Source organism: Mytilus trossulus, chromosome 3 (assembly GCF_036588685.1).
Source record: "Mytilus trossulus isolate FHL-02 chromosome 3, PNRI_Mtr1.1.1.hap1, whole genome shotgun sequence".
Classification (NCBI taxonomy): domain Eukaryota; kingdom Metazoa; phylum Mollusca; class Bivalvia; order Mytilida; family Mytilidae; genus Mytilus; species Mytilus trossulus.
Window position 1 is genome coordinate 39,205,759 of NC_086375.1, and position 27,012 is coordinate 39,232,770.

The 27,012-nt window shown below is 34.7% G+C and overlaps 1 protein-coding gene across 1 annotated transcript; it reads right to left on the bottom strand.

Moving 5' to 3' along the window:
- Window positions 1-1,447: 1,447 nt before the first annotated feature.
- LOC134710756 (zinc finger protein 91-like) lies at window positions 1,448-27,012 on the bottom strand. The gene is made up of 6 exons (XM_063571152.1): window positions 26,775-27,012; window positions 24,121-24,824; window positions 23,782-23,842; window positions 16,681-17,345; window positions 15,877-16,015; window positions 1,448-5,486 (listed from the first exon to the last, which is right to left on the bottom strand). Exons 2-6 carry the CDS (start codon window positions 24,783-24,785, stop codon window positions 4,557-4,559), a joined length of 2,460 nt encoding a protein of 819 aa, XP_063427222.1. The 5' UTR covers window positions 24,786-24,824; window positions 26,775-27,012; the 3' UTR covers window positions 1,448-4,556.

Below are 27,012 nucleotides of genomic sequence, written 5' to 3' on the forward strand. Positions count from 1 at the left end.
AAACCATCCAACAGCAAAAGTAATATTAATAATGAGGGAGGGTAGGAGGGGTCCTGATCCCGAGGTCCCGGGCTTGAAAACACGAAATACCGAGGTCCAGAAGTTCGAAAAAAATATTCCCAGATCTCGAAAGGGTCAATCCCAAAATCCCGAGCTAAAAACACCCGATCCCGACAAAGGTCCTATCCCCCTCAATAATAGAACAAAGACAAACGAAAGACAATATAACACGTTATTAAGATGATAAACAACATTAGTATGCAGAATCTATACATCAAGACCATCATGTATTATTTGTAAAGTTGATACGGAATATTTATCAAGAAGGTCTTAGTACCTTCCGATGAACTTTTTACGAACAAGAATGTGTCCAAAGTACACGGATGCCCCTCTTGCATTATCATTTTCCATGTTCAATGGACTGTGAAATTCAGTAAAAATCTAATTTGGCCTTAAAAGTAAAAAGATCAACTAATAAGGAACATGTGTACTAAGTTTCAAGTTGATTGGACTTTAATTTCATTAAAAACTACCTTGACCTAAAACTTTAAACTGAAACTCATACTTTTAATTTCTATGTTCAGTGGACCATGAAAATGGGGTCAAAAGTCTAATTTGGTTTTAAAATAAGAAAGATCATATCATAAGGAACATGTGTACTAAGTTTCAAGTTGATTGGACTTCAGCTTCATCAAAAACTACCTTGACCAAAAACTTAAACCTGAAGTGGGAGGAACGGACGGACAGACGGACGATACGACGAACAGACGGAAGGACGCATAGACCAGAAAACATAATGCCCTTCTACTATCGTAGGTGGGGCATAAAAATGACGAGACGTGATTTGAATTCATCACGAGGAAGTGCATCGCAGTTAAAAAAATAGCTATAACAAGAATGTGTCCAAAGTACACGGATGCACCACTTGCACTATCATTTTCCATGTTCAATGGACCGTGAAATTGGATAAAAAATATAATTAGGCATAAAAATTAGTAAAGATGATATTATAGGGAACATGTGTACTAAGTTTCAAGTTGATTGGACTTCAACTTCATCAAAAACTACCTTGACCAAAAACTTTAACCTGAAACATGCACTTTCATTTTCTATGTTCAGTGGACCGTGAAATTGGAGTCAAAAGTTCAATTTGGCTTTAAAATTAGAAAAATCATATCATAAGGAACATGTGTATTAAGTTTCAAGTTGATCGGACTTCAACTTCATCAAAAACTACCTTGACCAAAAACTTTAACCTAAAGCGGGACAGACGGACGAACGAACGGACGGACGAACGGACGCACAGACCAGAAAACATAATGCCCCTCTACTATCGTAGTAGGGGCATAAAAAGGAACAGAAACTGACTGAAAGGCTGAGTAGCCATGTTACATTTTTATAAAAAAAATACTCTCAATTCCCTTAGGTCGTCCGAAATAGAAAATAAAATTTAAAACTATTTTACGTTTACTATAACATGTATAATAAAGTAAAAGACAAACGGATTACATAAATATGTTAACTGTATCAGTATTACAATTCCGAGTTCCGTTTACATAATGCTCACCATTAATGCTTATCTTAATAGTTGGAAATTACGCTCCCGCCTGAAAATAATACTTATTTTTGCTTATTTCTGGCGCCAAACAAAATCGGGTTTCGTTATGATGAACATGATGAATGTGGAGAAAAAAACTCAAAATCCATCAATCAATTAATGATATTTATAACATAGTAAAATACCCCGATGAACTGTCAAACAATCATAATAATAAAATTTTTAATAATAAAAGTATAGATTCTTTATTCATTTTTTTATTTAAAGAGGGTAAAAAAAATATATTTTTAAAAATTACAAAAAAACTAATCTTCCCTGAGTCCACACACACACACTACAATACAATCAACAAGAATGTGTCCTTAATTTAGTACACGAATGCCCCACTCGCACTTTCATTTTCTATGTTCAGTGGACCGTGACATTGGGATAAAAACTCTTTTGCATTAAAATAAGAAAGATCATATCATAGGGAACATGTGTACTAAGTTTCAAGTTGATTGGAATTCAATTTCATCAAAAACTACCTTGACCAAAAACTTTAACCTGAAGCGGGACAGACGGACGAACGGACGCACATACCAGAAAACATAATGCCCCTCTACTATCGTAGGTGGGGCATACAAACGACATTATTTACAGTCTAGTAGTCCAGTAGTCTAGTATATCCTAGCTGTTTTGGATAAGACGAAAAAACATTTGTTATCCATAAAATTTAGTTAAGAACGCCACACAACCATTATAATATACTGTATATTACTGTATACATCACTTTATGACCCCAAACACGATGTTTAAAAATGAAACCATTTCAACTCGGCCCACAGCCCACACTTAATTGGTGCCACTTTCTAAGAAAATCGCCCCACACTTGATTACCAGGTCACCCTTCTTTTAAGAAAAGGGAAACATATCATTGAACAATCAATCTTACAACTTCCCTTAATTGTGAAAACATAGCTAAATACCAGGACGCACTCTCTTTTAAACTAATGTCATTGTCATATTACAATTAATGTTTAACATTGTGTAATATCCGGATGAACTCTATTATACGCCAATGAGATTGTTATATCACAACCAATAAATGTTTTAACATGACATAATACCCTGAACTCACATACATTCATGGATATTTTTCAGGTCCTTAAACAAAGAAATAACATTCATTTGGTAAACAATGCGTATATATATACTATCCAACTTTAACCTACGCATTATCATGTTAGCATATATGCAGAGATTTTCTATACTATTACAGAATCAAAGTGCTTGAAAGCACTGAACAGTAAAGATTGATTCAAATTATGTACAGTAAAATTAATAATTGGTTCACCGTTGTAGTTGATTAAACAGATATTCTAGACAAAGGAAGATAACTCCAATTTTTAAAGAAAAGATTAACAATGACTTAATTTAAATTTTTGGAACAGATATTAGATTCCTGTACATTGCAAACGTTATGTAGTTTTCTTGACAAGTATCACATCATTTCATGCCTAGAATATCTGAGCATGTAATACACTAAGAAATTTCTGGAAATGTTCATGGATAGGATGTTTATAATGTTATGATCAATGCACTTTATTTTGTGTATCAAAAAGGGTAGTGATCAGGGGTCCCACTAAAAAGCGTCCAGGGAGAATAAAATAATAATATTTTATAACAAAAAATGTTTTCATGAATAAAAATAAATAAATCATTGCTTGTTTTGTCTAACTTCACTTGTACATGGTGTGTAGATATTGTTGAACTTTTACATTTAAGATTTCAAAATTGTATATAAGTAAGTAAGCCGTAAATATAAACAAGAGTATATAGAAGAATCAGGAACGATATTGTCCTTGGTCAAAATGTATATTTCATTATTTAAAAAAATCAGTGCACGAGGTCTAATATTCGCAACTGCATGGTCATGTTGGTGAACACTCTCAATTTTTTTTATTTTACTTGCATTGACAAATGGAAAATTGTGGAAGGATTTCAACATGCCTGTCACTAAGAAAAGAAAAGTTAACCCAATAGCTAAAGCAAATATGATATTCTGCCCTTGTGGAATATGCTGTAAAAATTGTAAAATTCTATTATAATTATTTTATAAAACTAAAACTTTTTAAATGATGTATGCCTACCTGTGATTCAATGTTATTTGTTTTGTACCAAACACCTGCTTTTAGCAGCATAATATAATTGTTTTATTTGCTGATGATGATGTACGTGTGTGTGTCACTTATGCTTTATTACAAATGTCTATTATCTGATGTCTGAATTTGCAAAATACTTGTCTAACATTTCCAAAAAAAAATTAATGTGCATAACTTAATTCATCGACACAAACTTGTCTCATGTAAATTCAATATCTATATATTTTCCCCAGGCATGTTTTTCTTCCCTGGGCACTTTTTTGAAGGACCGTGCACATTTAGATATTAAGTCAGTTACATAAGGTTTTGATTGCAATTCATACAATGTTTACCGAAAAACCCTAATACATGTAATTCGCTATAGTGCTTTTGGAGGAATGGATTAGATTGTAAAAAAAGCATCTACTACATATACAGTGATCACTATCTCTATATGTTTTTTACATCTCTATGAGTATGATGAGCATATATATATCAAATAATCACAGTTTTAAAAAGACTAAGTACTAGTATCACTATGTGCTCTTATACATCTCTATATGAGTTATCATTTCGATAATGTTTGGCCCATAATTTAAACCTCACACAGGTATGTGTTTTCATGCATCTCTCAGTTAATCATACAACCCTCTTCTAAATACATCGCATATATATATATATGAGGTTTAATAGTTATTTCCATTATTTTCCTCTTTAATGCATTTCTTCTGAAAATAACTTTTCAGCATGATCGTCATACTTATGATGTTTGTCGCTAGTATGCGTTCTCTGTAAGTCTGAATTCATGGAATTTGGTACGAAATTAGATTTGCCTTGATTTGACTAGTATGTGTTCTTGTGTGTCTATGTAAACATCACTCACACTGAACCTCAACGACAAACATCTCATTGTGAGTGTTATCTGCTTTATCCTTAGTATGTATTCTCATGTGTATCTTTAAACTATCAAGTCGACTAACCCGTTTACCACATACATCACAAGCATAAGGTTTATCCCCTGTATGTGTTCTCTTGTGTCTCTGTAAACCAACAATCTGACTAAACCCTTTACCACAAACATCACAACCATAAGGTCTGTCACCTGTATGTGTTCTCGTGTGACAATGTAAATTGCTAAGAGAACTAAACTTTTTACCACATAATTCACAGTGATGATTTTTTTCGCCTGTATGTGTTCTCATGTGACTCTGTAAATTGCTAGAACTAATCTGTTTACCACATAATTCACAGTTAGTATGTTTGTCTCCTGTATGTGTACTCATGTGTGCCGTTAAATCACATCTTTGATTAAATTTTCTAAAACAAACATCACATACATGCGGTTTCTCACCAGTATGTGTTCTCATATGAATCTTTAACTCATCATTACGAGGAAAATTTCTAAAACAAACATCACATTTATAAGGTCTTTCACCTGTATGTATTCTTACATGTCTCTTTAAGTGACTGCTAAGACTAAATTCCCCGGCACAGACATCACATTTATAAGGTTTTTCGCCAGTATGTGTTCTCATGTGTTTCTTCAAGTCATGACTTCGGCTACATATCTTACCACAAATATCACATTTATAACGTGGTTCACCAGTATGTAATAATCTCAAGTGTCTCTTTAAGTGACCGCTATGACTAAATTCTCTAGCACAGACATCACATTTATGAAGTGTTTTACCAGCCTGTGTGTTTATGGGTCTCTGTAGAGTATCGTTGAGTGTGACTGAATCCTCTCCTCCCTCTAACATCTTACTGATAATGTTTATATCCAATATGTAAGTTCTTGAAAAACTCTGTAAGGAACAAAGAAAAATAAAGACATAAACCTATTGAAATCTTTCTGCGATTTACACATAAAATTGAGAATGGAAATGGGGAATGTGTCAAAGAGACAACAACCCGACCAAATAAAAAAACAACAGCAGAAGGTCACCTACAGGTCTTCAATGTAGCAAGAAATTCCCGCACCCGGTGGCGTCCTTCAGCTGGCCCCTAAACAAATATATACTAGTTCAGTGATAATGAACGCCAAACATATCTTTTTTAACATTGTCTGCTCTTTTCATTCTATATAAAAAATGTACAAGAAGTTTATACATTTCAATGCATATATGTATGCCTTACTTATGCCTTACTGTCTCATTGATGTATACCTCACATCTTCTATATTCATGAGGAAACCAAATGTTGGTACAATGTAGATTATGTCTACATTATTTACAGTATCTGAGTTTATACTTTGACTGCCTATGATTGTTAACTTTTCATGCATAGTAACTTGGATTGAGTGTGGTCTCATTGGCATGCATGCCACATCTTCTTTTATATGATAAATAAAATGTTGACTCAGTGATATGTCTCACCTGTTTGCATTAATAATATATATGTTTTTCATTCATTGTTTGTACTAAAATGAGGACGTTAGTTTTCCCATTTAAAATGTTTGACATCTTTCAATGTTTTAGGGCCGTTTTTCTCGTTGTTTAAGTCTACCAAGTGGTTGCCTTTAATTTTGTCCACTCTGCAGTCAGGGGACTAACTGAAATAAGTGATTTATAAATCATTTATTTGAGTAGCAAATTCGAGGTTTTGTCACAAATTGGGATTTTGTAGTTTTTTAAAAAATTTCAATACATAGGTTTAAATAATATCTTTTAATAAGTAAAATTCATAAATATGAACCTTTTGCTTCTTTTAAGAAGCAAGGTTTATGCCTTTTTGCTATCATTTAGCTAAAAATTCTATTGTAGTTGGAAAAATGCTATAATAATGGCTTTACATAATGAACTGATACTTTCTTAAAAGATTTTTCACAGCATTGGGAGTATTTATCCTGTGAAGTTCAAGGTTTCATCTTTCAGATTATGTAATAAAATTCTACTGTTAGCAATAAAAATTTCACTGTTCAGGGGGTGTTGAAATTAGTGGGGGTTATTAAAAGAATGATATTTAAAGAAGTGATTTTGAGAAGGAAATTGAGGTCTGATACTTGAACAAGTGATTTTTATGTCATTTTTTTGGATGAAATTTGAAAAAAATAGGCAGGACAGGAGTTTTGGGTAAAAAAAAAAGACAGGATGAGCAACTTGGTAAAAAAAAAGGCAGGATGACCATTTGTGTAAAAAAAGTCACGATAACCTAGTGAAAAAAAAGGCAGGACCGAATAGAGTAAAAAATAAAAAGGCAGGACAGAGATTACAACTAAAAAAATAAGCAGGAATTTTTTTTTCATCCTAGCTCCCTAGTGAGCATGTAATTTCTTTTGTTTAATCAAAAGACTGACAAGTACAGTCAATTAAAAAAAGTAGATAAGCATTTGTAATCACTATTTTTACAAAAAAAATACATTATAGCTAGGGTGGGCACTCAGGTGGGCTGCCTAGGGTGGGGTGATGGATAAAGCAATATCCACACAGCAGGCTGTTGTGTACATGTACATACGTTATTCACCCCTACTTGTTGGTGGGGTTCGTGTTACTAAGTCGTTATTTTTCCATGGTGTGTCAAGTGTACTATTTATGGGTCTGTTTGGGTTTTTTTTCCTTTTAAGCCATGGCATTGTCAGTTTATTTTCGATTTATGAGTCCCTCTGGTATCTTTCGTCCCTCTTGTATTTAACTTCTGAGGATAGTTGTCTCATAACATGATACATTGGCAATTATGTACAGGCACTGGCTATGGTTACATGGAAATTTTACAATAATAAAAATCATTAAAGAAGTATTGTTACATTGGAGACAAATTGCTGGAATACAGGGCTGGGTAAAAAACTGAATAATCACAAATGTTTAATTCTTATACATGTAGGATTAGCATATTAGGGAATATGTTGATATGATCAGTCAGGGAACTTACTTTTAAACTTTTTTCAGTGAGAAGGAAGGAAGGTGGACAAAATCATTAATTGACTATTATTATTGCTTTAAACTAAAACATATCTTTGTTCAGTCAGGGGACTTACTTGAATAAGTGATTTTCAAAATCACTGATGTAAGTAACATTATGTCCATAAAGGTTAGAAGTAAGAGTTGTCTTTCTTTAATAATCACCTATTTAAGTAGTACAAATTATTCACTAGAAGAGGTCTCGTGATTTAAATTTATTGTAGCTTTAAATATAGAATACTAATGATCCAGGGACTAATTATGTTGCTAAAATTATCAGAAACAACATCTGTGTTAATAGGATGACCAGGTCATTTCAAGTGATAACCTTGAACTGAATCTAGGATAATGACATAAAAATCACTTGTTAAAGTATCATACCTCAATTTCCTTCCCAAAAATCACTTCTGTTTTAAAGTATCATTATTTTAATAACCTCCACTAAATTTAACACCTTAAAATCTGTTCAGAAAGTATCAGTTCATTATGTAAAGCCATTATCATAGCTTTTTTTAAAAACTAAAATAGAATTAACAGCTAAATGATAGCAGCCTAATATTATAGGCATAACGGCATAAGCATTACTAAACTTCAATGTACACTACATGTAGGTTCGTACATATCCTCATTTATATTAAGGACAAAACAAGCAATGATTTTTTTTGAAGGAAAAAAATTATTGTTAATATAAAATATTATTATTTAATTCTCCCGGTCGCTAATTTTTCTTCTCCGGGTGCTTTTTCTTTTCCCTGGGCGCTTTTTCAATTCCCGGGTGCTCCCGAGCACTTTTTAGTAGGACCGGGATAGAAACAAGTGGCTTATTGTCTGTGATCGGGACTTTGAAAGTGCAAATAAAATGATTCCATCAATGGCACCATTCATTTTCAGCATGTCGGTAAATGATAAAATCAAGCATAGACTTGCATTTTTATGCTTATTGGGGTTTGAAGCAAAGTTGGATAGAGAAATTGGAAGTAAACATAAAATCAGTAATTAACAGATTAACCACAGGAGTTTGAAATCCTATATAGCTATCAATAACGGGGTAAATAGTCGACTTCGGTATATTATTAACCCATTATTGATAAGAATTCAAACTCCTGTGGATTAACGGTAATCGTCCGTTGAACTGATGATATTCATATTGATAATGTTGTTTAGATATAGGAAGATGTGGTGTGAGTGCCAATGAGACAACTCTCCATCCAAATAACAATTTAAAAATTAAACCATTATAGGTTAAAGTACGGCCTTCAACACGGAGCCTTGGCTCACACCGAACAACAAGCTATAAAGGGCCCCAAAATTACTAGTGTAAAACCATTCAAACGGGAAAACCAACGGTCTAATCTATATAAACAAAACGAGAAACACGTATATATTACATAAACAAACGACAACTACTGTACATCAGATTCCTGACTTAGGACAGGTGCAAACATTTGCAGCGGGATTAAACGTTTTAATGGGCCCAAACCTTCTCCCTTTTTCTGAAACAATAGCATAACATCACAACATAGAAAAACATACGATAAAATATCAATTGGCAGACTTAACTCAATCAAAAAACGTATGATTACCTGTTTACCGTCTTACATGACAAATTTCAGTCCGGACAAGCAAATGACAGCTTCTTCGTAGTTTACACGTTATACACAGTATTAAACTGTAAAGTCTATACCTTTATATTTTTCACTTTAGTTTGAAAGAAGTAAGATAACTCATCAGCTTCTCATCAAAAACTTTTGTTTACTTTTGTTATTGATGGGACAATATAAGTCGAGGGAAAGAGACGAACACTATCTGTTCTGTTCTGGTTAAGAAAATCCCATCTTTAAAGGAGCACTTCGCACAATGACGAAATGAGACTATATCTGAATAAGTCTATTTTTTGGCAATAAAAACCAAAAAACAAAAAGGCTGTAGACCTGGTATTTTGCACAAATCCAAGAACACACATTGAGGAACGAGGAACTGTTGTCTGTTATAATTCAAACAATGAAAATGGTACAAAAAATAAAATTCAGTTCTTTCCCGTTTATATAAATACCAAATTAAATCAATTTTTATAAGTTTTCTAATGGGAATAAGGAATAAGTTTAAGACACCGTTTGTGGTTTACTAGTATATCCTGCAAATAGTTTATCAAATGCCAATTATTGATTTTAGCATTTGTAATACAAAAGTTTAGAAATATACTAAAACATAGTCACCTCAGACGGATGATGTCGGTAACATAAAAGGATCTTGGGGGTGATATAAATCTACCCGATATATGCTGGAAAACACAATCTATCACGGACCATCAAAATCCAATACGTATTAACAGTGCTTTCCTCGACCTAGTACAAGACAACCACCTGGAACAGATAGTCACTTTCCCAACAAGAAAAAAACACACGTTAGACCTATTTCTAACAAATCGGCCTTCATTAGTGAATCGATGCGAGCCATTACCTGGCATTGGTGACCATGACATTGTATACATCAACACTGATATGACAGCTAAAATCATCAAACCTGTAAAGACAAAAATATTTATTTGGAAAAAGGCGGATGCCAAGGAACAAGTTGAAAAGGCCATGAAACTAAACGCAGATTTCAAGGAGAAATTTAATCTGGAGTGTCCTGTATTAAACTGCAATGTGGGAATTTATTAAAACCAGCTTACTTACCATTATTGAACAAACAGTACCATCTAAAATGTCATCCTCAAGATTCAATCAACCCTGGATCAATCAGGAAATCAAAAAACTAACAAGACAGAAAAGAGGAGCTTTGATAAACCTAGAAAGACCAATAGAGAATCTGATCTTGACAGATACCATCGTTTAAAAGCCGCAACACAGAAAGAATGTAGGAAGGCTTACAGAGACTACATTAACGACATCATTAATCCTGAATTATCAGCAAAAAATTTTGAGGATTTATTAAAAGTCAGAAATGCGAATCTGTTGGAGTTTCACCTCTCAAAGATACAGATGGACTCACTTACTCAGAAAGTGAAAAGAACGCAAACATTCTGAACGACCAATTTTCATCTGTATTCAACACCAGTGAGGATATCAAAACCATACCGAATAAAGGAAAGAGTCCACACCCAACAATGAACAAAATACATGTAACTGAAAATGGCGTACAAAAACTACTAAGCAACTTGAACATCCACAAAGCAGCTGGTCCAGATGAGATCCCGACAAGACTTCTCAAAGAGCTTGCACCATACCTAGCAGAAACATTTACCCCTTTCTTTCAAGCGTCAATAAATCAAGGCACCATACCACCTTAATGGAAAGAAGCCTTTTTTGTTCCAAATTTCAAGAAAGGAGATAAATCACGTGCCAGTATAACTACCGTCCAGTTTCATTGACTGTTGTCACATGCAAGATCCTAGAGCACATTATATGCAGTAGCATTGCAAAGCATCTTGATATTCACGGCATCCTAAACGACGCTCAACACGGATTTAGAAAGAACCGTTCTTGCGAGTCACAACTTATCCTTACAATACAGGACCTGGCCAAAAACATAGATCTCGGTGAACAAATCGAACTTATCTTGCTTGATTTTCCCAAGGCATTCGATAAAGTCCCTCACGAGAGACTTTTGTACAAAGCAGAGTACTATGGTATAAGCGGGCAATCACTCCAATGGATCAGGGACTTCCTCAGCTCCAGAAATCCGAGAGTCGTTGTGGATGGTAAAACATCTCACACTGCACCAGTCCAATCAGGGGTACCACAGGGGAATGTATTTGGACCACTCATGTTCCTTCTGTTAATCAACGACCTACCAGACTATGTTCAGTCATCAACAGTCCGTCTATTTGCTGATGACTGCGTACTGTACAGAAGGATCCAAAATGATGCAGACTCGCAGTTACTACAAGAAGACATGAATAACTTGCTCAGATTGGAATCTGATTGGCAAATGGAATTCCATCCCAGCAAATGCCAACTGCTGCGCGTTACCAACAAGCGCAAACCACATCTAAAAGGCTACAACATTCATGGGCACAATTTAGAACTGGTTGACTCAGCAAAATATCTAGGCGTCACAATCCACAAAACTATTAACTGGAGCATCCACATAGAGAGTATAGCTAAAAAGGCTAATTCAACCAGGGCCTTCATCCAAAGAAATTTTCAGCACTGTCCCCAACAAACAAAAGCTGTATGCTACACAACGCTAGTAAGACCTTTGCTTGAGTATGCATGCTCATTCTGGACCCGTTCACCAACCTTAACATACAGAAATTAGAAAGCGTACAAAGAAGATCAGCCTGGTTTGTATTGAACAACTACCAACAAACCAGCAGTGTAACATCAATGCTAAAAACTCTGCAATGGCAACCACAAGCCGAGAGGAGGGCCAACTGCAAAGCAGTAATGATGTACAGGATAGTAAATGGTCTTGTAGCAATACCAATGCTAGAGCTACACGCTACATCACCCGTAGCAAGAGGACACACAGCACGATTTCTCGTATCGTATGCCAGAAGTTCAACTTACAGGCATTCCTTCTTCCCAGACAGTATAAGGATATGGAACAGCCTCCCACAACCTTTGGTGGACAGTACTTCACTAGATGCTGTCAAGCAGGGGGTAGTGAGCTGCAGTATTCCTTAATCGCACCATCATATAAAAAAGAAGATGTGGAATGATTGCCAATGAGACAACTATCCACAAAAGACCAAAAATGACACAAACATTAACAACTATAGATCACCGTACGGCCTTCAACAATGAGCAAAGCCCATACCGCATAGTCAGCTATAAAAGGCCCCGATAAGACAATGTAAAACAATTCAAACGAGAAAACTAACGGCCTTATTTAAGTAAAAAAAATGAACGAAAAACAAATATTTAACACATAAACAATTGCAAACGACAACCACTGAATTACAGGCTCCTGACTTGGGACAGGCACATACATAAATAATAATGCGGTGTTAAACATGTTAGCGGGATCCCAACCCTCCCCCTAACCTGGAACAGTGGTATAACAGTACAGCATAAGGACGAACTATAAAAAATCAGTTGAAAAGGCTTAACTCATCAGATATATAGACAAAACATACAAGTGGACGTGGCCGGGTACTTATAAATCCCGACACAAAAAGACAAAATGAACAGATCTGAGAGTACTCGCATTTATCTAACATCTAGTTCAAAGCTTCAAAATGCTCCAAAAAGCATTCTTATCTATTTTCAGTGTATGTTCAATCATGTTAATTTGTCCTTTGATTGAGTTAAGCCATTTTTATTGATACTTTATAATGTAAAATTGAGAATGGAAACGGGGAATATGTGTCTTCCTATGTTGTGATGTTACACTTTTGTTTCAAATAAAGGCAACTGTAGTATACCGCTGTTCGAAACTGTACCGCTGTTTCAAGTAAGGGTGAAGGTTGGTACCTAAAAATATGTTCAAACACGTAGCATTTGTTTGCACATGACCTTAGTCGGGAACATGATGTTCAGTATTTGTCCTTTGTTGATGAGGTTAATAATGTTTCTTATTGTTTTTTTTGGTACATAGGAGACCGATGATATGGTTTTCTCGTTTTAATGCATATAGTTTTCCCTAGTCATGTTTAGGACCCTTTATAGTTAGCAGTCCGGTGTGATCCAAGGCTCCGTGTTGAAGTCCGTACTTTGACCTTTAATGGTTTACTTTTACAAATTGTGACTTGGATGGAGGGTTATCTCATTGGCACTCATACCACATCTTCTTTTATCTGTTTTGTCGCAAATATCTATACCGGTTAATCTATATTCGTGTTTAGGAACCACAAGGGTTACTAGGGAATATAAATAAGATCACTGTTAGTCTTTTTCCGATCGTCAGTAATACCCTTGACAAAGTAGGATGTAAAGGGAGTGAAAGGCGCTCTGCAAACGAGGAATCCTTATTGGCTAAATTGCAAGTACATAACCAATTCATCCTGATGTTCCATTGTATTAATGTTCTTATTTCCGTCATGATCGACCCCTGTTACTGGTTGCGTGTATTGTTACAATGCAATTTTTCCTCGTCCTGGACATGCTTCAACTATTCGCCACTGCATATTGAGAAAATATACAAACAAGTTAGAAAAGACCCTTCAGGATAGTACATGATAAGCATGTATTTAAAAGTATCTTTTTCATTTTTTTAGCGTGGGAGGGGGCGCGAATAATTGGAGCTAGGTTGTAAAATTTTGTCCTTCCCTTTTGTAATTGTAATCTTTGTCCTGCCTTTTACTTCACGCTATTTGGTCCTGCTTTCTTCATTAGTTTATCCTGATTTTTTTATACATAAATTGCTATATATTTTGGTTTATAGTGTCATCCTGTCCTTTTTACATTCTAGCACACCTCCCCTCTAACAATCAAATGGTAGCTCCTTAGGTAACAAAGTGGTGAGTATTGTAAAAATCTATGTAAATAATTTTTTGTATATTACATAGAACTTTTGAAATAATCCCTAAAGATTTCTACGATTTAGACAAAAACATATCTTATATCTTTGGTTAAATTTTTAATAAAACATATTTCAAAACATTTTGGTATAGGCAGTCAGTTTGTCACAAATTTGTAAATATAAGCTCAAAAACATCGCCGGAGAAAAAATGACTTGCGATATTTTAAAGTCTCACTGTGACTTTGAGCTGAAGAACAGCAATAAAAGCGCTGATTTGCTTTTTGTTCCCATACTGATTTTGTGTCATTGATATCATAGATACCCGGTATCCTTTCAATTCTATTATGATTGCAGTTTTCCCGCCAATATTTGTTGTTCTCTCTGTGTATTCGGTCTTCCTCCACCTATAAATCTTGGCCGTCACGATATAGCCAAGAGTGACGAAAGTGGCGTAAAACACAAAAAATCAATCAGTAAACCATTCCGAGTCTAAGTGTTGGTGAACATTGATGGTAAAGATTGCTATTAATTTGAAATTGCTATGTCAATAGTTTTGTATTAGGAGTTATCTTCCCCGGTTTTGAATCGTAGTTGAATAAGTTCTAGAACAGATCAATGCACATCGCATAGTACCCTGTCTAGTTTTATGACTGAAAAAATCAATACAACTTAAGATACCCTGTCAAATATCATGAATAAACACATCAACATACTGAAGTTAGACTTAATGCATCTCTACAAATATCACGAGTAAACGCACCAACACAACTTAATATACCTTGTAAAGTATCATGATTAAACACATCAACACAATTTATGGTTAAAAAAACTTTATTGTACACGTTGTTAAGAACCTGTATCATGATTAAACACATCAACACAACTTACAGAGTATTAACACAAAACATAAATGTGGTTTATAAAGTATGAATCATTAGTGTTTCTCGTTTCTTTCTTTTTACATGTATATAGATTAGACCGTTGGTTTTTCATGTTTAAATGGTTTTACACTAGCAGAGGCGGATTTAGGGGGGGGGGGGACCAGGGGGGCCTGGCCCCCCTTTTTTGGAAAAAAATTGGTTGCTTATATAGGGAATCACTGGGGCGTGACTGGAGCGGGGCCCCCTCTTAGGTCAGTCAGTGGGCCCCACTTATGAAAATTCCTGGATCCGCCACTGACTAGTTATTTTTAGGGTTGTTTATATAGCTTCGGTTGCTGTTCGGTGTGAGCCATTGAAGCCTCTGTGTCGAAAACTGTACTTTAACCTATAATTGTTTTTACTTTCACAATTTGTGTCTTTGACGGATTAGATGGTTGTCTAATTGGCATTCGTATCACATCTTTTTATATCTATGGTATACCATCAGGTCCGAGACCAACGTGAATCAATTCGTAGTGCATTTCTTTTAGAACGTAAATGAAAATTAAAATATTCCCACCTGCGCTTTCTCAATGAAATGCATCACCCAGCTTCTGCTTGATATTTTAAATCAAAGAATTAGTTATATAAGGTAAATAATACATTTATACAAATTTTCACATGTCTATGTAAATTACAATCTTGGCGACTTGATCCCTTTATTGCGTTTATCTTTTAACTGACATTACAGTGAACACGACAATCATGCAGCTTATCATCTGTATGAGTTCTCATGTGTAAACTGTTCTCATGTGTCTCTGTTAACTACCAAGCTGATTTAAGGTAATTTAACAGTACCCTTTACCACATAACGAGGTTTATCGCATGTATGTATTCTCGTGTGAATTTATAAACTACTATGTATGTATTCTCATTTGAATCTCTATAAAACTACTATGCATGTATTTCATGCGTGTCTTTAAAGATATAAAGAAGCAATGCATGCTTCAAATAAACCCTTTACCACATACATCACAGTCATGAGGTGTGTCACCGGTATGTGTTCTCATGTGCCTTCTTAAATGACCAATCAATCTAAAAGCTTTACCACATACATCATACTTATGAGGTTTATCACGTGTGTGTGTTCTCATGTGAGTCTGTAAATAACTTGTATACTAGTATACTGATTATAACAAATCATCAACTAAAACATATAAAAAATACAGCAATAAATGACAATTACTGTACATGTATCCCATTACTGTGGCTCCTCAATTGGGACGGTCACATATACAGAATGTAAGCCTCGTTGATACCATTAAAAATATCCTTATCATCACATGTGTTCATATGAAGGATGTGTTCTCATAGTCTCTCTCTGTTCTTCACAAAACTAAAAACACATATATGTTTTATCACATACTGACTAAATCTTTTTCCACATACATCACAGTTATAAGGTTTATCACCTGTATGTGTACTTGTGTGAAGTTATGAATTACTATGATGACCAAACGTGTTTCCACAAACATAAGTCATGCAGTGTTCACTGTATGTGTTGTAATAAAATTAACGGTACCAATTTTCTTGCACCAAATGCGCATTTCGACAATACATGTCTCTTCAGTGATGCTCGTGGCCAAAATATTTGAAATTCAAAGCTTATATAAAAGATGAAGAGCTATAACCCAAAAGGTAAAAAAAGTATAGCCAAATCCGTGAAAGGAATCAGAGCTTTGCACGAGGGAGATACATTCCCTAATTTATAAAATTAAATGTAAATTACTAAACCGAATTAAATCTTGACCACAAACATCTCATAAGGTTATCACTAATCTCTAATATGTGTTTTCATGTGACTGTGTAGATGTTCAAGCCGACTAAACACTTTACCACAAACATCACAGTTATGAGAGTTATCTCCTGTATGTGTTCTCATGTGTCTCTTCAAATCATAAAGACGACTAAACACTTTACCACATATTTCACAGTTATGAGATTTATTGTCTGTATGTGTTCTCGTGTGTCTTTTCAAACTATTAAGAGAACTAAACCGTTTACCACATAAATCACAGCAATAAGGTTTGTCTTCAGTATGTGTACTCATGTGTGACTTTAGGTGACTTCCTTGAGAAAATTCACAATCACAAACATCACATTTATAAGGTTTTTCCCCTGTATGTGTTCTCATGTGTGACTTAAGCTCATCTTTTCGAGAAAATTCAATACCACATTCATCAACTTTATGAGGTTTTTCGCCAGAATGTGTTCTCAAATGTCTCTTTAAGTGACAACATTGAGTAAATTCTCTAGCACAAACATCACATTTATAAGGTTTTTCATTTGTATGTGTTCCTCTATGTGTCTTTAATTCGCTTCTCTTAATAAATTCTCTGAAACAAACATCACATTTATAAAGTGAACTAGTCTGTGTGTATATGTGTCTCTGTAGAGTACCGTTGAGTGTGACTAAATCCTCTCCTCCCTCTAACATCATTGATAATATTTATCTCCAGTATGTGTGTTTTTGTCAACTCTGTAAGGAACACATAAAAAAAGAGATATAAACCTTTTGATACTTTTCTGCAATTTATACATAATATAAAATATCTATTTTAACATTCTCTGTCCCCAACAAACAAAAGCTGTATGCTACACAACGCTAGTAAGACCTTTGCTTGAGTATGCATGCTCATTCTGGACCCGTTCACCAACCTTAACATATAGAAATTAGAAAGCGTACAAAGAAGATCAGCCCGGTTTGTATTGAACAACTACCAATAAACCAGCAGTGTAACATCAATGCTAAAAACTCTGCAATGGCAACCACAAGCCGAGAGGAGGGTCAACTGCAAAGCAGTAATGATGTACAGGATAGTAAATGGTCTTGTAGCAATACCAATGCTAGAGCTACACTCTACATCATCCGTAGCAATAGGACACACAACACGATTTCTCGTACCGTATGTCAGAACTTCAACTTACAGGCATTCCTTCTTCCCAGACAGTATAAGTATATGGAACAGCCTCCCACAACCTTTGGTGGACAGTACTTCACTAGATGCTGTCAAGCAGGGGGTAGTGAGCTGCAGTATTTCTTAATCGCACCATCATATAAAAAAGAAGATGTGGAATGATTGCCAATGAGACAACTATCCACAAAAGACCAAAATGACACAAACATAAACAACTATAGGTCACCGTACGGCCTTCAACAATGAGCAAAGCCCATACCGCATAGTCAGCTATAAAAGGCCCCGATAAGACAATGTAAAACAATTCAAACAAGAAAACTAACGGCCTTATTTAAGTAAAAAAAATGAACGAAAAACAAATATTTAACACATAAACAAACGACAACCACTGAATTACAGGCTCCTGACTTGGGACAGGCACAAATAAAGGCAACAGTAGTATACCGCTGTTCGAAACTGTACCGCTGTTTCAAGTAAGGGTGAAGGTTGGTACCTAAAAATATGTTCAAACACGTAGCATTTGTTTGCACATGACCTTAGTCGGGAACATGATGTTCAGTATTTGTCGTTTGTTGATGAGGTTACTAATGTTTCTTATTGTTTTTTTGTGGTACAAATGAGACCGATGATATGGTTTTCTCGTTTTAATGCATATAGTTTTCCCTAGTCATGTTTAGGACCCTTTATAGTTAGCAGTCCGGTGTGATCCAAGGCTCCGTGTTGAAGTCCGTATTTTGACCTTTAATGGTTTACTTTTACAAATTGTGACTTGGATGGAGGGTTATCTCATTGGCACTCATACCACATCTTCTTTTATCTGTTTTGTCGCAAATATCTATACCGGTTAATCTATATTCGTGTTTAGGAACCACAAGGGTTACTAGGGAATATAAATAAGATCACTGTTAGTCTTTTTCCGATCGTCAGTAATACCCTTGACAAAGTAGGATGTAAAGGGAGTGAAAGGCGCTCTGCAAACGAGGAATCCTTATTGGCTAAATTGCAAGTACATAACCAATTCATCCTGATGTTCCATTGTATTAATGTTCTTATTTCCGTCATGATCGACCCCTGTTACTGGTTGCATGTATTGTTACAATGCAATTTTTCCTCGTCCTGGACATGCTTCAACTATTCGCCACTGCATATTGAGAAAATATACAAACAAGTTAGAAAAGACCCTTCAGGATAGTACATGATAAGCATGTATTTAAAAGTATCTTTTCATTTTTTTAGCGTGGGAGGGGGCGCGAATAGGTGGAGCTAGGTTGTAAAATTTGTCCTTCCCTTTTGTAATTGAAATCTTTGTCCTGCCTTTTACTTCACGCTTTTTGGTCCTGCTTTCTTTATTAGTTTATCCTGATTTTTTTATACATAAATTGCTATATATTTTGGTTTATAGTGTCATCCTTCCCCTTTATATTCTAGCACACCTCCCCTCTAACAATCAAATGGTAGCTCCTTAGGTAACAAAGTGGTGAGTATTGTAAAAATCTATGTAAATATTTTTTTGTATATTACATAGAACTTTTGAAATAATCCCTAAAGGTATCTACGATTTAGACAAAAACATATCTTATATCTTTGGTTAAATTTTTAATAAAACATATTTCAAAACATTTTGGTATAGGCGGTCAGTTTGTCACAAATTTGTAAATATAAGCTCAAAAACATCGCCGGAGAAAAAATGACTTGCGATATGTTTAAAGTCTCACTGTGACTTTGAGCTGAAGAACAGCAATAAAAGCGCTGATTTGCTTTTTGTTCCCATACTGATTTTGTGTCATTGATATCATAGATACCCGGTATCCTTTCAATTCTATTATGATAGGCAGTTTTCCCGCCAATATTTGTTGTTCTCTCCGTGTATTCGGTCTTCCTCCACCTATAAATCTTGGCCGTCACGATATAGCCAAGAGTGACGAAAGTGGCATAAAACATCTAAAATCAATCAGTCAACCATTCCGAGTCTTAAGTGTTTGTGAACATTGATGGTAAGGATTGCTTTTCATTTGAATTTGCTATGTTAAAATTTTTGAATTAGGAGTTTTCTTCCCCTGGTTTTAAATCGTAGTTGAATACTTAATGTTCTAGAACAGATCATTGCACATCGCATAGTACCCTGTCTAGTTTTATGGCTGAACAAATCAATACAACTTTTTAAAAGAGACCCTTTCAAATATCATGAATAAACACATCAACATACTGAAGTTAGACTTAATGCATCTCGACAAGTATCACGATTAAACGCACCAACACAACTTAATATACCTTGTAAAGTATCATGATTAAACACATCAATACAACTTATTAGTCCTTATAAAGTATCATGATAAAACACACACAACTGAAAGTACCTTGTAAAGTATCATGATCAAACACATCAACACAACTTAATATACCTTGTAAAGTATTATGATTATGCACATCAGCACAACTAAAAGTACCTTGTAATACCCCAGTCACACTAGGCCACGATCGCACTACGATCTGTGAAAAAAACAGCAAATTTTGATGATCGTAGTACGATCGTGTAGATCGCAGTAAGGTCGTATCACGGTCGTGGTGAGGTCTTCAAGATCGTGATGAGCGTGGCAAACTTTGAACATGTTCAAAACAATCGTGGTGCGGTGGCGAAATCAGGTCGTAGTAGAAGCGTAGCGAGAGCGCACTAAGATCGTAGTAAGATCGCAAAGGTCGCTGTACCATCGAAGTGAGAGCGTAGCGAAAGCGTGATTCTATTCGAAGAAACTGCGCTACGATCTCATTGCGACGTTATTACGACCTCACTACGATCATCACGTTCTCACCGCGACCAAACTACGCTTCCACTACGACTATACCACGCTGTTCACGACCATAGTACGATTCTAGCACGCCCTTGTCGTCCTCATCACGCTCTACTTACGACCTGACTACGTTCATACTACGACCATTATTCTCATTGTCATTTTCCCATATAATATATTAATTCTCCCCAGGTTTTGTTTGTCTGTATGTAATTGGAACTTCTTGTCCATTTTCTCTAACGGCTCAACCATCCTTCTTGTTTTCATATAGATTAGACCGTTGGTTTTCCCGTTTGAATGGTTTTACACTAGTAGTTTTTGGGGCCTTTTATATCTTGTTGTTCGGCGTAACTCAAGGCTCCGTGTTGAAGGCCGTATCTTGGCCTATAGTTGTTACTTTAAAAAATTGTTACTTGGATTGAGAGTTGTCTCATTGGCACTCATACCACATCTTCCTATATCTATTGACGCACCTGTTCCATATCTGCTATCGTGCAATAAACTATCGTCATTTCAGCTTTATGGACCAGCAATAGGTTATAATTTAGGTCGGATTGGTCGAACCGACATCTTTACTTGATCAATATTCGTTTCTATCAGAGCTCCATCTGTCTCTTCATCAACCCTAACACTTCGCCCACGTGTTCCAGTATATTTTGGTGGCATGACTGTATATTTTCCGAGAAATCTACGTATTAATCAGAAATAGAACTAAAGGAATGATACTGTATTGATACAGAACACGATGTTGACGTTATTGCTGAGGAGAGCGTAGTACGATCGCGGTTTGAACGTAGTGTAGTCGTGGTAATAACGTGCTATAATCGCAGTAGAAGCGTGGTAAGATCGTGTTGCAATCGGATACTAGTAACTCGTGGTATGGTCGTAGTGAGAACGTGATGAGCGTCGACATATCTTGATAAGCGTAGTAAGGTCGCAGAATAAGCGCGGTGAGAACGTGCTATAATCGTAGTGGGATCGTTGAAGAAGCGTGAATAGGACGTAGTAGCATCGTGAAATTAACGAAAATTTATATTTTCATGCCGCTCATACCGCGACTTCACCACGATCTGAATTTAATTAAGGTCGCGGTGAGCGTGGTGCGATCGTGGTCTAGTGGGACTGAGGCTTAAAGTATCATGATTAAACACATCAATACAACTTAATATACCTTGTAAAGTATCATGATTAAACACATCAACACAACTGAAAGTACCATGTAACGTATCATGATTAAACACATCAACACAACTTATTATACCTTATAAAGTATCATGATTAAACACATCAACACAACTTATTTGACCTCATAAAGTATCATGATTAAACACATCAAAACAACTTAATATACCTTGTAAAGTATCATGATTAAACACATCAACACAACTGAAAGTAACTTGTAAAGTATCATGATTAAACACATCAACACAACTTTTAATATACCTTGTAAAGTATCATGATTAAACACATCCAGCCAACTTAGTGTACATTATAACATATCATAATTAAACACATCCATTACTTCAGGTACCTAGTCAAGTATCATGACTAAACACATCAACACAAATTAATATACCTTGTAAAGTATCATGATTAAAGTCATTAAACACATCCAGCCAACTTAATAAACATTGTGAAGTATCGTGATTAAACACATCCACCAAACTTAAGGTACCTTGTAACTATATCAAGATTAAACACATCAACACAACTATAATTTTATTAAGGTACCTTGTCAAGTTTCACGATTAAACACATCAACAAAACTTAATTTACCTTGTGAAGTATCGTGATTAAACACATGATTCACCAATTTTAAAGTACCTTGTAACATATCCTGATTAAACACATCCACCAACTTATTAATAAGGTACCTTGTAAAGTAGGTTTAAACAAATCAACACATGACAACTATAATTAAAGTACATTGTCAAGTATCGCGATTAAACACATCAACACAATGTATGGCTCATTGTACATGTTGTTAAGTACCTGTATCATGATTAAACACATCAACACAATTTACAGAATATCAATATAACATGAATGTGGTTTATAACTTCGTTTAAAGTGTTCTCGTTTCTTTCTTTTTACGTGTATATAGAGTAGACTGTTGGTTTTTCATGTTTAAATGGTTTTACACTAGTCATTTTTGGGGTTGTTGTTCAGTGTGAGCCATTGGAGCCTCTGTGTTGAAAACTGTATTTTGACCTATAATTGTTTTTACTTTCACAAATTGTGCCTTGGACGGAGAGTTGTCTCATCAGCTGCTCATTGGCATTCGTATCACATCTTGTTATATCTATGGTATACCATTATGACCATGTAAACTGTCCATCTTATATCTTGCATGTACATATACGGGTGTTAAGTTGGGTTTGAATACATATAATAGGTCAAATGCATCACCCAGTTTGTGCTTGATATGTTAAATCAAAGAATTGATATATATATATATATTAGGTAAATAATACATCTATAACGATTTATCACATGTCTATGTTAATTACAATTTTGACGACTTGATCCCTTTATGGTGTCTATTTTTTAACTGATATTACAGTGAACACGACAATCATGCACCTTATCATCTGTATGAGTTCTCATGTGTAAACTGTTCTCGTGTGTAAACTGTTCTCATGTGTCTCTGTTAACTACCAAGCTGATTTAAGGTAATTTAACATTACCCTTTACCACATACATCACATAACGAGGTTTATCGCATGTATGTATTCTCGTGTGAATTTATAAACTACTATGTACATGTATATATTCTCATTTGAATCTCTATAAAACTACTATGCATGTATTTTCATGTGTGTCTTTAAAGATGTAAAGAAGCAATGCATGCTTCAAATAAACCCTTTACTACATACATCACAGTCATGAGGTTTGTCACTGGTATATGTTCTCTTGTGCCTTCTTAAATGACCAAGCAAATTAAGTAACCTAAAATCTTTACCACATACATCACACTTATGAGGTTTATCACGTGTGTGTGTTTTCAAGTGAGTCTGTAAACTACTTGTATACTAGTATACTGATTATAACAAAACAGTCAACTAAAACATATACAAAATACAGCAATAAATGACAACTACATGTATCTCATTATTATGGCTCCTCAATTGGGAAGGTCACATATACAGAATGTTAGCCTCGTCCATACCATTAGAACTATCCTAATCATCACATGTGTTCTCATACTTCTCTCTCCGTTATTCACCAAGCTTAAAACACATATATATTGTCCATCACAGTCATGAGATTCTCATGTTTATCACATACTGACTAAATCTTTTTTCCACATACATCACAGTTATAAGGTTTATCATCTGTATGTGTTCTTGTGTGACGTTGTAAATAAACTCATCTTAGATACCAGGACTAAATTACTATGATGACCAAACATGTTTCCACAAAAAATTCAGTCATGCAAGTCATTTCAGTATTGTAAATTACTAAGACGAATTAAATCTTGATCACAAACATCTCATAAGGTTATTACTAATCTCTAATATGTGTTTTCATGTGACTGTGTAGATGTTCAAGCCGACTAAACACTTTACCACAAACATCACAGTTATGAGAGTTATCTCCTGTATGTGTTCTCATGTGTCTCTTCAAATCATAAAGACGACTAAACACTTTACCACATATTTCACAGTTATGAGATTTATTGCCTGTATGTGTTCTCGTGTGTCTTTTCAAACTACTAAGAGAACTAAACCGTTTACCACATAAATCACAGCAATAAGGTTTGTCTCCAGTATGTGTACTCATGTGTGACTTTAGGTGACTTCCTTGAGAAAATTCACAATCACAAACATCACATTTATAAGGTTTTTCCCCTGTATGTGTTCTCATGTGTGACTTAAGCTCATCTTTTCGAGAAAATTCACTACCACATTCATCACATTTATGAGGTTTTTCGCCAGTATGTGTTCTCAAATGTCTCTTTAAGTGACAACATTGAGTAAATTCTCTAGCACAAACATCACATTTATAAGGTTTTTCATTTGTATGAGTTCCTCTATGTGTCTTTAATTCGCTTCTCTTACTAAATTCTCTGAAACAAACATCACATTTATAAAGTGAACTAGTCTGAGTGTATATGTGTCTCTGTAGAGTACCGTTGAGTGTGACTAAATCCTCTCCTCTTTCTAACATCATTGATAATATTTATCTCCAGTATGTGTGTTTTTGTCAACTCTGTAAGGAACACATAAAAAAAAAGAGATATAAACCTTTTGATACTTTTCTGCAATTTATACATAATATAAAATATCTTTTTTAACATTCTCTGTATGTATGGTAATTCTAATTTTTGCTATATATACATGATATACAACATCTACAAGAATTTTATATGATATACTGCCTCATTGATTAACTCACATCTTCGTTATTCATGTGGAAACCAAATTTAGTAGATTATGTAGATGGAAACATACATTTTATGTAAAGGCTCTGTGTTGAAGACTGTACTTTGACATAAAAACTTTTTTTATTAATTGTATCGATCTTGGTGAATTGTATCATTGGCACTGAAGCCACATATTCTTTTATCTATAGAAAATAAACTGTTGACTCAAAGATATGTGTCTCGCCTGTCTACATAAATAAAATCAGGAAAGATAATCTGAGGAACTGTTAACAGGAACATTGTTAATTAATCATGTTAATTTGTTAAGTTGCTAAACCATGAACTAGGGATAGATCCTAAAGATAGTCATGATAGTTGTCAATCTGATATGCTTGGATAGATACATGTATGCAACTTTCAAATGACTTGATAGGAAATTCCACAATAAATTCAGTTACTGGACTATGATTTACCTAGGTTGCAATCAAACTGTAGGAGTTGTGGGGAATATCTATATGGGGCGGACAATCCGACAGACAGTGGTAACCAAGTATATTATCATAAATGTTTTTCATTCATTGTTTGTACTGTAGCAGAAACAATTCTGCTGGAGATTCAGGGATGCATACCACAGTTTAATCTAGTTTGTAAACTGATTTATACGGAGATGACAGATGCCAAATGTGAAAGCGCTATAAAGTATCCAAGTAAAAGAAAGCAAAAATCTGAAAACAATATATAATGTTTTCAACAAAATACAACTTCTATCATGATAAACTAAAAGGTATGTAGAATTTGATTGGAGCATTCAATGAATTCAATTAACCCGAAATCAGAAGGCATGTATATAGTAACAGATCTAGATGCACTTTACCTAAAGCTTTGATTAAAGCTTGGTTTTCAATGGTTGGACTGAATGTCGTCAAAGGATTCAACATAACAATAGCAAACCAGTGATATAAAATGTATTTAAAGGTTTCTCACAGAAGATAATCGAAAAGACAAAAGTTTTGCTTCGATGCAGATATTCAACTTTTCAATGTAAATAAATATCTTTAACATGTTTAACCAGTGAATTCAAATAGCAAAAGCTATGCAATTAAACAAATACATATATGTTCTAATTAAACATGTTTAATTATCTTAGCTAGTCAATGATTACAATCCACTCCTGTTCTGTGAAGAGATCAGGAGTAGATCACAACCCTTGACTAGCGAAGATGTTATTATAAAATAAGCTTCATGTAAATTTTTTAACAATGAAATATGAAATTTATTGTTTATTTAAAGTCTCAGGAAAATGACAACGACAAAGTAATCCTCACTGCCACAGTACTAAAATTAGGACGATAATTTTCCCAATGGAACTGTTTATCATTTGTAAATGTTGATTTTGGGGTCTTTAAGGGACGACATCCACAGTTCAATGAAGGATAAAAAAAAACTTAATTCACATAGTTTGTTCACTGACCCCCACACCCCCTGTTAACTTAATTTGGGAAAAATTGATTAACGAATAGGGATATATGTAAAATTGATTTTAGATTAACAAAACTTTAAGCAATGTGACCCCCACCCCCAAACAATTTGATTTAAGTTTTTTTTATCCTACATCGATCTTTTGATGTCGTCCCTAAAAGCTTGCTATTCATGAGGTATGGGTTTTTATTATGTTGTTGAAGTCCTGTTTTACAGAATGCATCTAGATACTTTATTTTAACTTCGAAAGATAGTTGTCAAATAAAATTTGGCAATCATGTATATAAACACAGCAACATCTTGAACATGTTATTTACCGTTATAAACGACAAACAAATTTCAGTCCGGACAAGCAGATAACAGCTTCTTCATACAATGATACATTTGTCATAGACATAGTTTACACGTAATAAACGGAATGAACTGTAAAGTCTACTCATATATTTTTCACTTCAGTTTGTAAAAAGAAAGATAAATCATCATCTCATCCATAGGAACTAGACGTTCTATCAATAGTAATAAAATATTGTCCATCTATATATCTACATGAACATG

Coding starts and splice junctions, on each gene's coding strand:
- LOC134710756 (XM_063571152.1), bottom strand. CDS start 24,785: ATGATGTTAGAAAGAGGAGAGGATTTAGTCACACTCAACGGTACTCTA. Junction 23,843..24,120: donor AAAACACATATTAGAGATTA/GTAATAACCTTA, acceptor ATGTGTTTTAAG/CTTGGTGAATAACGGAGAGA. Junction 16,016..16,680: donor AAAACACATATTAGAGATTA/GTGATAACCTTA, acceptor CTAGTATACAAG/TTATTTACAGACTCACATGA.